The 17348-nt window shown below is 40.3% G+C and overlaps 1 protein-coding gene across 2 annotated transcripts in view; it reads right to left on the bottom strand.

Moving 5' to 3' along the window:
• The window catches only part of RELN (reelin), a 524894-nt gene that overhangs the window by 94401 nt on the left and 413145 nt on the right, over nt 1-17348 (bottom strand). For both annotated transcript variants that reach the window (XM_049641337.1, XM_049641338.1), the window contains exons 28-31: nt 16533-16765; nt 6868-7025; nt 5404-5611; nt 3999-4075 (exon numbers count right to left, since the gene is read on the bottom strand). In XM_049641337.1, the coding sequence (XP_049497294.1) occupies nt 3999-4075; nt 5404-5611; nt 6868-7025; nt 16533-16765 (676 nt within the window). The remainder of the gene's footprint in view (nt 1-3998; nt 4076-5403; nt 5612-6867; nt 7026-16532; nt 16766-17348) is intronic.

The following is a 17348-nucleotide window of genomic DNA, read 5'->3' as shown; positions in this document are numbered from 1 at the left end:
AGGTTCACACAGTGAGAAACCGAGGCCGCTTGCCAAACAGCCATGTAAATGAGCATCTTGGAAATAGATCCTCCAACCCTGGTTGGGTCTTTAGATGACTGCCCCCCTCCTGGCTTTTATCTTGTATGCAACTTTATGGAAGATCCTGAGCCAGAGCCACCCAGCTAAGCTGTTCCTGAATTCCCAACTCACAGAAATGAGAGGATAACTAATGCTTGTTGCTCTAAGCCACTCAGTCTTGGGGAAATTTATATCAACCCAGTTCTGCTGAATCAGAACCTACATTTTGAAGCTTCCTAGAGGATTCAGGTATCAATGAGAAGCATGACTCAAGGGGTCCATATTCCATTTGGTTTCTGCTTACAATCCTTCTCCTCATTTGCTTTTTTAGGAGGGTCACAAGAAAGTCTAGGATTAGGGCCCAATCCCAAAGGACAATAAAGGAGTGCCTTCCAGAGAAGTATGAAAGAATGAAGGAATGCAAGAAAGGGAAACAGCAGTATCTATACTTTATGTAAATTGTTGAGCCCCATTAGCTGTGTCATCTGACACATGGCACATCTGAAAAAAAAACCAAGCCATTTTAGCTCAGCTACTGAGTGTTTTCGGCGTGTACAACATTTCTCTTTTTAAATTACAACTCCATCTGCGTTCTGCCCAGTCTTATTGAAAATAGCCTAATTTTGATTTTAATTCCAAATATGTAAATTAATGCTTCAGCTTGAGTAAGTAAAAAATCTTTACTTTCATCAACTGGAAGAGATTTGTTCAAGGATTTAGGCAGATTTACATTTTAACAACCCGTTTTCAAGACAAGGCCTAGAAACGCCTGTGGGGTGTCAATTACAAGGCTAGCAATGAGTTTAAGAAAATGGCTCAAGAGCAAGTTGAGAAAAGTTGCTTGGTGCTAAAAGGATCTTAAGGGAATCTGCCCTGAGGCAACAGCACTCGTGGTCAGAGGCTAAGTGTAGAGCAGAACTTTCATGTCTATGACAAGCGGATGCTTCCCAGAATACTCTGGTCAGTTCTCTTCTTTAAAGTTCATATACACATAGGGATACGGATCTGTGATTTTCAGAAGAGTCATACACACAATTGCTACACTGTTACAACCACCAAGTATTTTACAGTAATTTTATTACCAAGATTAAAGAAAATGTTAAAAAGCTCTACCTCTCCAATCAGGAAATAAGGTCTTGAGGACAGGACCCTGTCTTCCTCTGTAGCCCTCAAAGCTCCTGCCTGTGCCCCGGGGGCAGAGAACGTGTTCCATAAATAGTCACGTGTTTTGAACTACTTGTTATTTCTGTAGGGCGATCTTGTAAAAATTTACATAAGATTATGTCGTTGCCTGGGCTAAGAGCCCTCAGCTGGTGTCCAAGATGTATGGATTCAGACCCCATCTCCTTACCGTGGCTAGCAAGGCTCTCTGCACAACGGGACTTCTGCCCCTCATCTCCAGGAGTTCCAAGCCACACTAGCCCCTTCCTTCCTTCCTTCCTTCCTTCCTTCCTTCCTTCCTTCCTCCTTCCTTCCTTCCTTCCTCCTTCCTTCCTTCCTTCCTTCTTCCTTCCTTCCTTCCTTCTTCCTTCCTTCCTTCCTTCCTTCCTTCCTTCCTTCCTTCCCTCATCTCTTTCTCCCTCCCTCCCTCCCTCCCTCCTTCCCTCCCTCCCTCCCTCCCTTTCTTTCTTCCTCTTAAACTATTTTTTTAATGTTTTATTTATTTTTGACAGAGCGTGCACAAGTGGAGGAGGGGTAGAGAGAGTGGGGGACAGAGGATCTGAAGCGAGCTCTATGCTGACAGCAGGGAGCCCAACGTGGGCTCAAACTCATGAACCATGAGATTATGACCTGAGCCAAAATCGGATGTTCAACTGAGACACCCAGTCACCCCCACACTAGCCTTCTTTCTGTTCTCCAACATCAGAATTCTTTTCTACTGGCCTTTGCTGTTTCTTCTGACTTGGAAAACTTGCCCTGAGCTGATCCTGTGCTGCCTCCTTTTCATCCTTTAGATTTCAGTTTAAATGTCACTTCCTCAGTGAGCCCCCTCCCAGATCACTCTATCTAAATCAAATCTCCCCATCAACAACTGGCCATCTCTTCAGGTGATTTATTTCTATCCAGCCTGTCAATTTAACATCTTGCTTATTTCTTTTCTTTATTGTCTATTTTCTGATTCTTCTCACTAAAATGGAAGTGCCCCTACGGATGGGGCTTTTGTCTGCTCTGGTCAGGGCTTCTTCCGCTTCTGGCACTTGGTGGTTTGGACTTGGGGTCCCCTTCACCACACTGTCTTTCTCTCTGCCACATGGTTGGCAACACCTAGAATCTATCCAGCAGCAGCTTGTCCTGCATGCTGGAATGAGGACCTCAGATGAGCCTCAATGAAAATGTAGCACTAAGGAGAAATCTTACTGTTTTAACCCACTGAGATTTAAAGGGTTGTTCCTTATTGCACCATAACCTAGCACATCTTGAATAACGTGTCACATGATTGGAGACACTGTATCCACAGCCTAGAATGGGCGTGGCTTAGAGCAGATTCTTGAATAAATCTTTGTTGAAGAGATTAGGGAATGCAAAATGGTCTGTAAAACGTTCTAAACTTTTAAAGAAACTTTTACCTCTACCAGAAACTTTTACAGAAACATCTACAGATGTTTCAGTAAATATACAATATGGATAATTACTAGACTAAAAGTACTGAGATACTCAGAAAAAGTCATGAAACGTCTCAGTTAGTGATGACATGGCCAAGGACATTTAGGATTGACCATTAGAGCTATCACTAGCTCCATGGACTCACAGTACAGTTTAAGCCAATATGTTTTTTATTTTGTTATTTTTTTTTTAACATTTATTCATTTTTGAGAGACAGAGAGAGACAGAGCATGAGTGGGAAAGGGGCAGAGAGAGAAGGAGACACAGAATCCGAAGCAGGCTCCAGGCTCCAAGCTGTCAGCACAGAGCCCAATGCAGGGCTTGAACTCACAAACCACGAGATCATGACCTGAGCCGAAGTCGGATGCTCAACTGACTGAGCCACCCAGGCGCCCCTAAGCCAATATGTTTTATACAGTCATGCCTGAGATAATAAACTTACATACTACAAAACTCTTTATGTGCCTTTCATGAGATCAAGGTTTGTAGGAGGACCCTTCTGAGAAGCCCACAGATTTTGTATTAGGGAAACTCATATTTGGGTTCCGTAAGGATCCCATCCTACTCGCAGAGCTCCTGGAGGCCACTTATATATGTTACAGGCCTTTTGCATTTTTTTCAGAACTGAACCACTGAGGCAGGAGATGGTATGGATGCCTAGAGAAGTGGAGTTCTGGGCAAGGAGAGAAGCAGTATGCAGGAGGCTAAGGCATCCATTCTGGAATGTGCATCAGTGGTTTGAATCCCTGCTCATTCACTTACTGACTGCATGATCTTGGGTAAGTTGCTTGACCTGCTTGTGTCTCAGTTTCTCTATCTGTAAAATTGGACTAATAGTACCTATGGCAAAGAGGTATGATGGAGATTAAATGAATTAACAGATAAAACACTTGGAATAGTGCCTTGCATATATCAGGTGCTCAGGAAAAGTTAATGTTTATCCTTACCAAGAACTTCTCCTTCTACCAAAGGATGCTAGTACCCCCAGAATGTTTATGGCCAGGGTCTGATCTGCATTCAGTAAATAACACCCTATGCAAAAACTTCTAGCCCCGCACTAAATGTAAAAGTCTCTTTTTCTTCCCATTGAAAGTTATAAAGGAATTGCATTCCTTAAAACAAATAGACTCTGATAGGATCCATGAGCTTTTCAGGCTTAAGGATCTAGATGAGGAACCTAAGACATCATGGCTCCATGCAGCTACCCATTTAATGATGGAAAAGAGAAGAGAAAGAAAGTGTCTCAGTTTGCAAAATCCTGGCCAAACTTTGGGAAGAAAAAACACTAATGTGCCAATAGTAACTATAATTTCTATAGAGATATAGCAACTTACCTTCATTTCTAGCTCTTGGTTTGATGCAGGTAATCCCTGAAGTTTTGCTTCCAATTTGTATATAAAACTGAACGAGTCTGGTGAAAAAAACCCCCAAAACCCAAACTTCAGTTTATTCATAAATAGGTAAGTTCAGAAGAGATTTAACCTTCTGTGTTTTGACACAGAAAATTGAAAAAAAATTCTGTAATTCTGAAATGTTACTTTTAAACACAAAGGGCATATGAAAATCAGAAGCTGCATAGATTATGTAGCAAGTTAATTCTATAAGCATTTTAAAAAGTTTCCTAACAACCATTAATTTTATTCTGCAACAATGATTTAAACAAAAGGAAACAGTTGAACTTTACTTCATTCTGACAGTCCGGCATAATTTAGTGAAATCACTGAAATGGTCATTCCTTAGATTGAGATCATACTATTCTTGGAAATTCAGGATGAAGAAAAAACTAACATTAAGAAGCCAAATGCTGCATTCGTTTAGGGCCACATAATTACTTATATTGCTGACTTAGACTTGGATGGTTTAATTTTTCACAGCTGACACTCACTCAGTGTGATGTAAATTAGCCCTCCATCCATAGTAAACCAACAGAGAGGGCCTACATGATAGGAGCCCTAAGTGACAACTTAGAAGGAAAGGGAATGAGACTGAAGGCAGAAAAAACGTGACACAGAACCCCAGATTTTAGTGAGGACAAGGCCTATAAGCTTAAAATATTTCTTCTGCTTCCCTTCTTCCGATTCTCAAATAATTTAATTGATAATACAAAAAGCACAGTTTTATTTTAGGTGTGCTACTATTTCATTTGACCTTAAAACTAAGCAGTTCTTTATTTTACCAGTAGGTGTCAGTGTAGGTATTTTAAATTTCAGGAGCAGTTTTTATTTTTATTTTATTATTATTATTATTTTTAGAGGGCTCCACACCCATTATGGGGCTTGACCTCACAACCTGAGATCAAGAGTCGGATGCTCTACCGACTGAGCCGGTCAGGTGCCCCTGGGACAGTTTTTAATAAGTGAATACAAACACACTTCGATAAACGGAATGTATCATTTTCAGACACAGAATTTAAAGTTGAAAAAAAATCCTTGTTTCACCTGGCATATATGAAAATAATATCAAATAGTCTTCATAGTAACAATGAACTTTAGACAACCAAGCTGACATACATTAGACACACAGACTTTGGTGATGTCTGTAGGCTGGTTAATGAATTGTGGTATACATTTTGCAGAAACTATTTTATTATGGAGTTGAAGTTATATTTCATTTTTAAATATCAAAATATATATAGAGAAACCTTATTATGTAAGTCCTCAATAGGATAACAGAGTGTTTTAGGTTTGACCACAAGGCATGGTAAATCTTCATGGAGAAGTGTACCAATAAACTATTCACCTGATACTCCTGGTGTCCAGAGGGACAGTCCTTGCTTCCCTTTTCCCGGGGCCATTGAAGTAGAGAGATTTGCCATCATTCAGTGTTCCACAGCCAGTTCCAACCTGGCCTCCAGTTATCTTATACCACAGAGGGCTGAGCTTCCCCTCAAACCTATCGAACATCTCACTGTGATTAGGGACATTAGACACACAGGTTCCTTGTGCAGCTTCCAAGAAAAGAAATACACAGGAGAGAGGCTTTGTTGAAATCATGAAACATTAGAAGGTACATTCAGAGCCCGGGCTAAAGAAGCATTTCCACAGGTGTTAGGGGAAAGAAGCCACATGGAAATCTGTATCTCACAATTGTCTGTCTGAAGTACAGCCATCACTACTATCATTACAAAACACTATTCCACCTCTATCATTTTTTATTCCTTAGTAGAGAGACACTGGGAACCACACATTTCCATGGTTCTTGCTACTCAGAGGATTTGTGCAAACTGACAAATAGATTTTGTCCACAATAAAATGTGTTCCTTTGCTGTCCTTCTATCAGAGGATCAATAAGGAGAGTTAATCTCAGATTAAAAAAAACACACCCTTGAAACCAGGAGTGGCTGGGCACTCCACAGAAGGCCTGCAACAACATATGTTCATCTTTGGTCATGCGCCAGAAGAAGGGCAGAGCACTGAAAATCTGGGAGGAATCCTTTTGAAGTTGCCTCCAGGAAAAACTCTACAAAAATATTTTTGAAGCTTGTAACATTTTCTCCAATTTTACTCTTTAATCTCAGCTCCCTTTTTATTTTTCCTTGTAGCAACAGCCAACGGTGACCATGGTCAGAAATATTTCTCTTGTAAAGTCCTCTTTTGGCAGCCCTGGATTTATCATTTCTTACACTGATTTTTACTTTGCATGTATAAAATTACATGCCGTATAAAAAGCAATGTAAAGAACACAGAGAGCCCCTTGCAGCCAAGTGGTCAAGGAAGAGCTTAGGTTTGAGTTCTAGAGAATGACTTGCTAGAGTTTGAAGCCTAGCTACAGCAATTCCTAGCTGGGTGACCTCGGGAGAGATACTAAGCCTTTCTGTCTTGGTTTCCTCAAATATAAACAAGGACAATAATAGTATGTACAATGGCATAGGGTTTTTGTTAGAATTCAGTGAGATGAAATGAAAAGCACTTACTATAGTGCCTCATAAAGCAGAGCCTAAAGCAATGTTAACTACTATCAGTTTACTAATAAATAAATCTCCTTTAGGGAGTGAAATTGGCATTACCATGGTTTTTTTCCTTAGGCAGCTCAAAACTACAGAATATCTTAGCACTTCAAGGGCCTGGGTGGCAAATTCCTACAATTAGGACTTAAAGAAGAATCATCTCAGAATCTGTTTCCTTGGAAGAAGTAACATGGCATACAGTAATCAGAGATTAATATTTTACAAACAAACCACCAGATGCATGTCTGTGGCCTTACCGGTGTAGCCCAGGTCACAGAAACACACCCCTGAAACACAGTCCCCATGGCCACTGCAGTAGCTGGGACAAGGCTCGGATATGTACACTCCATCCAAACCAAAGGGAGGCACGTTCTTCTGTGAGCTGCTCTCCTGAATCCATCGGAATCTGGTTTTACTGTCAGGAAAAAACAAACACATGTGTTTCTTGTACCAACATTGAATACAAAAGCACTGAAATACAGAGCAGTTCAGAAAAATTAAAAAAAGATTAGTGTTTATTTGAAAGTCATGTCTTCTTGATTGGACACTTGACCTTCATAATAAGGTGTCTCTCTCACAGCTTTCTCAGCCTATTTTTCTTCTTCAGCCTAAATGTTTCAATACCAGGAGGATTATCAGGTACAAAGGATTTTTGATGGCCAGAAATGTAATATAGGTTTTTACTTGTATATTTTCCATCTCATACTCTTTTAGTAACAGAAACCAGAAAGGTATTCCTTTCACTTAATTAGTATTTCTCCCTTCCATTACACTAATTTTATGGGTATTTTCAGAAGAGGCCATTTAGGAATTTTTGAGACCATCAAATAGAATGCTCTTTGTTAAGACATATAAGGGGGACTCTAGCTATTTGCCACTGATGTGATTCTGACAGGAAAGAGTTAAGTTCATACTAACAATGCTACTCCTACCTGTTGGCTCCCTCTTCATCTCTCAACTTCAAATCTCTAAGACACTCATTCTGTGGACTCTTAGCAACCAGCTGGGCTGCCAGTGACCACTGGTTTCTGCCAATGAACAAAAGAGAGACCTGGTTCCAGTGCTTCAAAATCCTGGAACACCAGTGGGCTGGGCTGTTGCCCAGTGCTTCCTCCTCCACAACATTCTGGACACTGCCAAATGAACACTTGTCCCAGTTGCTTCCCAGCCTTTGCAATCCCTTCAGGACATCTCTCTTTTCAAATATATGGAAACCCATCCACATCTATAATATCACACCAGGAAAACACCTCTTCCTTCTCAGTTCTACTGACATCAGAGAAGGAAGATGGATTAGGTTACCCGGAGTCCAATTAATTTTGCTGCCAATATTTATAGACTTGTGAGTGAATCCAGTTTCTTAGTAAATAAGGGTAAAGAATCTTAAAGATTAATGAAGATTGTCAAAGATAACTATAGACAAAGTTGGTTCCTTGTCCTCTCCATTATTGTGGAAATAATACAGTAGTGTCAGAATTCATTTCTTTCTAGCTCTTCATAGCTTTGATTATTTGGCAACACAGAACCATCAACCTGGATTTTTTTCTTCATTATTTTAAGTTACCTACTCTTGGCAAATCTGCAGTATGTAACCAAAAATGTTGTTTACTAGGTAAGTGTTCAGAGATTAATCACCTATTACTGCAAGTCTTAGCACACATTCTTCAGTGTGTTAAGAGGTAGGTAAACATCTTTTATTTCCTTTGAAGCTAATTCAAAATATGTTGGTTTTATTTTTTAAGACAAAAGACAAAGCGAAAAAAAAAAAAGAAAAAAGAAAGAAAGAGAAAAAAGAAAATACAGTGGTAGTGTCATGGACCTGGGGAAAATTCCTCCATTTGGGGTTGTAATGTTATTTAGGTTGTGCAGATGTTTTTCCTCTCAAAGGAAGTAAATGGAATTAATGATCAGCAGCTTTTGCCAATTGCTGCCTTTAAGGAAAATGGCAAGGCTCCTGTGTTCCTCTCAAAAGACAGGTGTATCTTTTGATAAAAAGGAAAACATGCCAATTCTCTGATACAAGTCCTCTTTGATTAAAAGTCATTCTTATCTCTTCCTTTTCTGTTTCTATAATACAGAGAAACAATAGATGCACAACTTCTATCCCATGGAAAGTAAGAAGGAGGTAAGAACAAGTTTCCTCTACTCTAAGTCCTCCTATTTGGGCAAGATCAGGGCATCTCTATTGACTGCCCTACTTCATGGAAGAAGCAGGCTCAGGTTGAGGCCCAGAAGCATTTAGAAGGTTGAAGATTGCCACTGTTGGGTAGATCTAGATGCTTGGGTAATTTGATAATGAATGAAGGGCAAGTGAAACACTTTCACCCATCTGTTTCTTGGGAGTCCCTATTATTTTCATAACAATAAGAGAACGAGGGTCTGGTCTGGCCAGAGAGAGGAGGCACCCCTAGGTCTAAGACTCCTATTGACCCAAGAAGCAGAGTGCACTGTTAGATATTTGAGAAGGTATAAGACCTCAGGAGCTCAGAATTAAGGAATCCATATTTAAATAAAGAAAAAACAAAACAAAACAAAATGATGAATTATTCGGTTAGTAGGGTGAGTCCAGGACATGATGAATCATAGCTAAGAGTCCTAGCTGGGAGCCCATATTTCAAAGAAATAGGGCAAGACATTGTACCTCTTTTCCTTCTCTTTATCTTTGCTGGATGGCTTTTAGTTGGCAGGTGTAAACCAAAGCAAGAAAGTTTTCACCATTCATGACATCAGCCAAGTTTTGCTTCATTTAAACTTTTCCAAGTTGTGCCTGGTTCCCGATGCCTACTGCTGCTCTGTCCTACTCTCCACTGCACAGTCTTGGAACTGAGCACGAGAAATTAGCAACCTCAGGGTTGCTGGAATAAAAAGAAGGACTACTAAGAAATTAACTAAAAAACTGTCGTCATGGGGGCACCTGGGTGGCTCAGTCAGTTAAGCGTCTGACTTTGGCTCGGGCCACGATCTCATGGCTTGTGGGTTCCAGCCCTGCATCGGGCTCTGTGCTGACAGCTCAGAGCCTGAAGCCTCCTTCAGATCCTGTGTCTCCTTCTCTCTGCTCTTCCCCTGCTCATTCTCTGTTGCTCTCTGTCTCTCAAACCAGAATAAACGTTTTAAAAACAAAAAAACTGTCGTCATGGAGAGACCATCAGAAGAAGGAAAGAAAGAAATAGGCCAAAGTGAGGTGGCTGTTTCATTTCTTCTCTGAAGAAATAGGTGGTTTCTGACAGTTAAAAGTTATCTTGTCTGTTTCTTGAAATGCCTTCTAATTCTTTGCCTAAGAGCTGTTTTCTTATAATAGGATACTTGCTCATCAAACTGTTTCTGAATCTTTACTTGAAAACCTCTTTTTATACCAGCAAAAATCTACCATACCTGGGATCCCACATGCTTCTACCATGTTATAAGAGATTTGGTATGCAGAGAATTTTTTAAGTTAGTTAATTTATTTACTTATCCATTCATTCATTCATTCATTCAGACAGAGGCAGAGAGAGGGAGAGAGAGAGAATCCCAAGCTGGCCTTGCGCAATCAGCATGGAGGCCAATGTGGGGATCAAACTCATGAACCATGAGATCATGATCTAAGCTGAAATCAAGAGTCAGCTGCTTAACCGACTGACCCACTCAGGTGTCCCAGGAATTTCTTGATGTGGCACCATGAATTCATCCCTCTCTCTACATTAGGATATTCACTGCTCACTATTGGGATGGCTTTGTCAACTGAAGACTGGATAACTTTCATCCTTGGACTAGTTCTCTGGGTACTGATACTACTCATATGAATATTACGGTGGAACAATGGAGAAGGTTAGTCAAAGACAAAGTATTATGCTGTCCACCTACAGAATAAATTTCCAATTGAATTTATTGCAGGAACCAGAACGAGACTGTTACCCATTCTTGTATGCAGAACCAGACCACAAGTATATCTTACTTTTATTTACTCTTCTTAAATATGAAATAAATTATAGTTTTAAAGCTATAGCTACAACAACAACAACAAAAAGAAGTAGGCCAAAGTTAAGCTAATAAGCATGTCTAGATTCCACATAGTTTATCTTTTTTAAAGTAGTGGAGATATAGTCTTGAAATTATTCATGCTATTAATGTGTGTGTGCACATGTGGGAATGAGCTATCCGTGCCTTTTCAGGGAGACACAGCAGAATGCAGAATAATGATTTTTCTGAACAGCATGGAATTTATTTTGGAAAACATTTTATTTTTTTAAAATTGTTTTTAATGTTTATTTATTTTTGAGAGACAGAGTGAGAGCGGGGGAGAGGTAGAGAGAGAGGGACACACAGAATCTGAAGCAGCTCCAGGCTCCAAGCTGTCAGCACAGAGCCCGATGCGGGGCTCGAACTCAATGAACCGTGAGATCATGACCTGAGCTGAAGTCAGACGCTTAACTGACTGAGCCACCCAGGCGCCCCTGGAAAATATATTTTAAAAAGGGAGGCATCTTCATTGTAGCTCATCACCTACTGTTGGTCCTTATTCCTCATTCAATATCCATTCATTCAACCGGCATTTACCAAGTGCCTCCAATATGCCAGACATAGTGCTAGGGTTATGTATACAATGGGAAACAAAAACCCAACAAGGTTCCTGCCATCATGCAGCCCATAGTCAAATGAGGAAATACCTCAATGGAACCCTAAATAAAGTAATGTAAATGTGCAATGCTGATTACTACTACTATTGAGAAGGACATAGAGCCAGAAGAGCATCTTTGATCTGATAGTCAGGAAGGTCTGGGAAGGATTGGAGGACATGATGATTGAGGAAATGACAGAGTTCAGTTTTTTTAAATTTTTTTTAACATTTATTTATTTTTGAGAGACAGAGAGAGACAGAGCATGAGTGGTGGAGGGGTAGAGAGAGAGAGAAGGAGACACAGAATCTGAAGCAGGCTGCAGGCTCTCAGCAAGCTGTTAGCACAGAGCCTGATGCGGGGTTTGAACCCACAAACTGTGAGATCATGACCTGAGCCGAAGTCGGATGCTCAACCAACTGAACCACCCAGGCGCCCCTGACACAGTTCAGTTTTATGTCACTTTACTAGAAATAAACCATAGTGTGGCTTGACCATTCAAATCTTGAACAAAACCTTCCAGAGGTTTTGCTTTCCCAGATAAGGAAACAGTAGAAGACTATATCTCTGTCTCCTTTCCCAATTACTTTTGTTCAGAGGATGCCTGGGTGAACAGGAGAATCAATTTCTATACCACCCTCTTCCGCCACCACATTTCAGATGTACATCAGCCTTTCAAACCAAGAAGCTTCCTGTGCATCTGCTGGTCATGTGCAGAGGTTCACAGGTGATGGTGGCAGTGGAGGAGACATTCTGCAGAATAGTAGGCAATTGTGTTTCTGGCACCTCTTCCCGCCACCGAAATATTAACATTTTGCATTCTGCATAGGGAACCTGCAGAAGGCTGCATGACATGACAGACTGTATGGTTGGGGACACTGCCGTGGGTCAGGGATATACTGGCATGTAGCTACTGTCACCAACATGTCTCCTTTGTAGGCAAGAACCAAGAGAATGAATATGAGGACAAAATGCTCCTTTGAGAAAATCAGGTTACGATTATTTGTGAAAGAGCAATGTTCTAGTAACTATTATAAGCATGTTGCCTCGTGGCAAAATAGCTCCCAATTTTAACAATTTTCACACTTCAAATTCTCAGCTTTCCAACACTGCATTTGGAGATAGCAGAGTTTAACATATTGCAGAAGAAACAACAGCTCTTAAAGTGGAAATATATTTACTATTCTTCAGTAGAGAGCTCTTTGTCACCAACATGCCATCAACCAGCAAGCTGGATAGTATTCAAATTAGCCAGGAAGCTGGACTCTAATGAAGAATATTTCTTCTTCCAACAGCTGAGGTCCAAAAAAATATTGGTATGTTGGGAGCTTCAAAATATTGGCTCACTTTGTGATATTGAGGAAAACCTTCTTTTATTTCTCATATGTGGCTTTACTACTGCTTTCATAGTGATGTCTTACAACACCTGGATATGCTTGCTAGTCACTGCAGCAAATATACACCACTCGATGTTCCCCAGCTTCACAGCATGCTACACTATATATTTGGAAGAGCTGTGGTTGAGCCAATGTTTCAGAAAAGGATAGCTGGGGAGGGGGGGAGGCAGGCAGCTGGTAGTGAGGACTACAGGGCTACACTGTTACATGCCCAACTTCTGATGGGCAGAAAGCAGGATGAGATGGCTATTAAGATACAAACACAGATAAATTTTCATGTCAAAGGAAAGATACCTCAGAGGTTGAAGCCTACAGAGTAGAACCAACAGCTGAGAAGAACAATAGATTAAGGAATGACTCCTAAGGAACAGAACTTAATCAAGGCCACTTTCTTGTTCTAGACCTTGCTTATGGAGGAGGGAGTCCTAATAACAAGTACCTTGCTGGATTTCAGAATTCCTATTGGCCAGTGGCTGCTATGTGATTCCCATTCCTTCCTTATGATTATTATTTTTTTGAGTGGAAGTGTCTATTGTAGTTATCCTGTCAGTGTCTCGCCATTGTATGTTGGATGCTGATAACTGTTTTTTTAGTTCACAGGTCTCTAGATCAAGAGGAGCCATTTACGGGGATCCATGGCCATACCCTGACCTGATAGAGATCACAAGATCAGCAACTAGTGACTGATACTGTGACGGAATGATATTTGGGGGGTCTTGGGAGGAGAGTGAATACATTTGGCTGTTGGAAGAGATGTGAGTCACTGGGACTAGTAACACACTATGGTAGATTGTTACAATAACACCCCCAATGAATCACACTTCCTTGTGTACATGTTCCTCTATAAAGTGACTTTTCTGCACTTGCTATCAGAAAGAGGAGTCTGTTTTCCCACGTTCTGAATCTAGACTGGCCTCGTAACTTGCGCTGATCAATTGGATGTGGCAAATAAGATAGTCCTGCAGTTTTTACTTTCGTTCTCTTGGAACTCTGGAACCACCTAACTGTAAAAAACACTGGGATGAAGACGACATAGAGAGAAAGGTCTTGCTGAGCCCAAACACTAACCAACTCACCAATCAAATGCAGCTACATGATGGAGCCCAGAGAGAGCAGCAGAACTACCCAGATAATCCTACAAAACCATGAGGAAGTAAATCATTGTTGCTTTAAGCTACTAAGTTTTGGAGAGACAGGTTGCATTGTGACAGATAACTGTACATATATTATCTTAGGCTATACTCAAGAATATAAACAAGGAGTAGGATGGTTTTTTTAAGAAAGTAATGTATGGGGCGCCTGGGTGGCTCAGTAGGTTAAGCTCCTGACTTCGGCTCAGGTCATGATCTCACAGCTTGTGAGTTCGAGCCCCATGCTGACAGCTCAGAGCCTGGAGGCTGCTTCGGATTCTGTGTCCCCCTCTCTCTACTTCTCCTCTGCTCATGCTCTGTCTCTCTCTGTCTCCAAAATAAACAAACATTAAAAAAAATTAAAAAAAAAAAAAAGTAATGTATCCATGCATCCTTGACTCCTTTTTCCTTCTACTGGTTAAGAGAGGACAAGATCTGGAACAGCTGCCTTGGATCTGGAGATGAGAGTCTTGTGCTCAGAATGGCAGAACCACCCTGTCAGCTTTGAACTGATCACCTTTGGACTGCTATATGAGAAAGAATGGACTTCTACCTTGTTTAAGCCTTGTAAAAAGCATTTGTATTTGTTCTTCTGTTACAGTAGCTAGGCCTGTAGCCTAACTAAAACAGAATGTAAGTCAAATTCTTAAATTTTGCTGAAGAAGGCCAACTCATCAACTTTGTTACCTATACATCAAATCTTCTCTCTTTAATATACTATAAAGAACACTGGCAAATAAAGACAAAAAAATTATTAGTTGACTTAGATACACTGACTGACAAACTTTCTTGGGAAAGTTGGTTTAAAGATTATGCTTCAAAGTTTAAGAGATTAACCCAGAAACTTGTACATCCTTGACTAAAATTGTTTCCCTACCTAGGAAGATTGTCTACCAAAGTCTGTGGTGTAATTTTTTAAGATGCATACCTACGTACTGACGGAGGCAGAAGAACATAACCAGCTTCTCTAGCTAGATGAGGAACAATAAGTTTGGTGATCAATTAGGTGAAAGTTGTCACAGACAGAATGGTCTCCAAGAACTTTATGAATAGACCACTCCTATTGACTGCTATGCTTTTACCACTGTTATCAGTCTGGAGCAGGTAAGCTATGTTGTGGTGACCAACAATCCCCAATCTCAGTGGCTTAACTCAACAAAAGTTATTTCTTGCTTCTGCTGTATGCCCAGTGTAGGCTGGCAAGGAAGTCTGCTTGTTGTAGACATTAAGGGACCCAGACTGATGTAAACTACATCTCAAAACATGCTTTCATAAAGCATAGAACATGACAAAATCCACACGGGCTCTTAAAAACCACACATTTGATTTCCATTCACATTTTATTAGATCGCATCAAACTTTTAAAGATGCGGGGAAAATATAATCCTACCATATTCTAGGAAGGAAGCAAGCAAGCTGGAAATATTGCTGAATGGCACTAATGAATATTCCAAGTGTATATGAAGTCACAACCAGAAAGCTATACGAGTAGATAGATGTATATCATCTCAGCTCCGCAGAAATGCCTTGACTTAGTCACGATTTAATGCTACATCCTGGGATTCAATTAAGAAGTGTCTGCTTGAAGAACGTTTATCTTTCATAAAATGATAGAGTTAAAAATACTGATATCTACTTTACCTGGCATAAGGATACATATACATGCTACAAATCTATTTTAGAATACTAAGCATGGAAAAAATGTTATCCTTTTTTTTTTTTAATTTTTTTTAATGTTTATTTATTTTTGAGACAGAGGGAGACAGAGCATGAACGGGGAAGGGTCAGAGAGAGGGAGACACAGAATCTGAAACAGGCTCCAGGTTCTGAGCTGTCAGCACAGAGCCTGACGCGGGGCTTGAACTCACGGACCGCGAGATCATGACCTGAGCCGAAGTCGGCCGCTTAACCGACTGAGCCACCTAGGCGCCCTGTTATCCTTTTCTTAAAAATCAGAATGAATTTTTTCTTTTTATCCAAACATGAGAACTAAATGACTATATATTTTTCCCCTTTGTCCTAGCTGCCAGAAAACTAAGAGTTAAATTTATTGCCCTATTAATGAAACTAATTCCTTCAAGTTCTTTTAATCCATTTATCTCATTTCTCTGTCAATTGATATTTAATCTTTCTATTATTTTTATAGTTATTTAAAGGAATATTTAAAAATCTTTTTTAATATGTATTTATTTTTGAGAGAGACAGAGAGACAGTGTGTGATCAGGGGAAGGGAAGAGAGAGAGACACACAGAATCCGAAGCAGGCTCCAGGCTCTGAGCTGTCAGCACAGAGCCTGACACAGGGCTCGAACTCACGGACCATGAGATCATGACCTGAGCTGAAGTAGGATGCTTAACTGACTGAGCCACCCAGGAGCCCCTAAAGGGATCTTTTATATTACAAGATATCTCAAATTGCCCACACAGGTAGGTATTAAATTATCAAAAATCTATATAAAGTCAAAGTCTGATATAATAATGCCTTATGACTCCCTTGGACTTTAAACATCTTTTGTTCACTGCTGTCCCAGTGCCCAGAATGGTGCTCAATAAATATTTGTTGGATAAATGAATGAATGAATGAATGAGTAAATCTGTTTCACAAGCATGCATGGGTGCATGTGCACCTCAACACACACCTGGGCTTTGGGAACTTTGCCCCAGGGCTCTTTTCCTTATTTTGTGAACAGATATGGCTAGACTATATGAATTCTTGTAGGTTATTGAAATGATGATATTGAGATAAATATATGCTTCCAAGAAATAACGCCTAGGGCACATAATAAGAATGGTCACTGTACCTGGATGCAAGAGACCTGGGAATAACAAGGGTGATTCTTGTCCATTCCTCAAAGTCCCCTGTGTGATACACGGTGGGCTCACTTAGTTCTCGGGAGTTTCCTTCACATCCTTTGCCTGCAGATGCTGGGTAACAGCCTTCTTTCACCAGAAACCAGGACATTCCAGCATCATGAGAATACTGAAGAAGAACTGGAGCAGCACTGCTGAATTGATTGGCACATCCTATGTTTAGCTGTCCAAAGGAAAGACAGAATTATAAAAGGTCTTCATTTCAAGTTATCATTTAATACATTAGGTGCTACAGCAGCCAGGGCCCTTTCTACTGAGTCTGTCTTTTATTGACAATGATAAAACATTCAGGTCAATTCCAAACAAGACCCTTCTGTAGGTTCCAGAAATCTTTAGGTGAGCAATGGGCGTTTTTTAAGAAAAGCTGGACCAGTTGCCATTTTGTGGATTTCTTGGGATTATAGGCAGGAAAACAGAAGGATAGTATCTCTGAGGTTGGAGCCATAGACAAAATCATAGAAGCCAAGAAATGGTTTTCTTCTCTGATCCCAGGCCTATATAAACAGAGGCAAGCAGAAGATAAAGAGCTATCCTCCTCGGGACATGAAGGTTACCTGAAGTGAGTGCCATCCTTCTGCTTTCAGTGGAACAAACATCTTTACTCCATTTTCTTGCCAAAGCTCAGTAAGAAATCATTGCTAACTTAGATGAAAAGAGCTAAGTTTTTGCCACTGCATCAAATAAGCAAAAATAATGTAGAAATAAAACCGTTATTGTCCTGTGCACTCATATAGAGGAATGTCATC

The sequence above is a fragment of the Panthera uncia genome, chromosome A2 (genome assembly GCF_023721935.1).
Source record: "Panthera uncia isolate 11264 chromosome A2, Puncia_PCG_1.0, whole genome shotgun sequence".
Taxonomy (NCBI): Eukaryota; Metazoa; Chordata; class Mammalia; order Carnivora; family Felidae; genus Panthera; species Panthera uncia.
The sequence above is the reverse complement of the archived record's forward strand: the minus strand, read 5'-3'. Positions and strand labels throughout refer to the sequence as shown.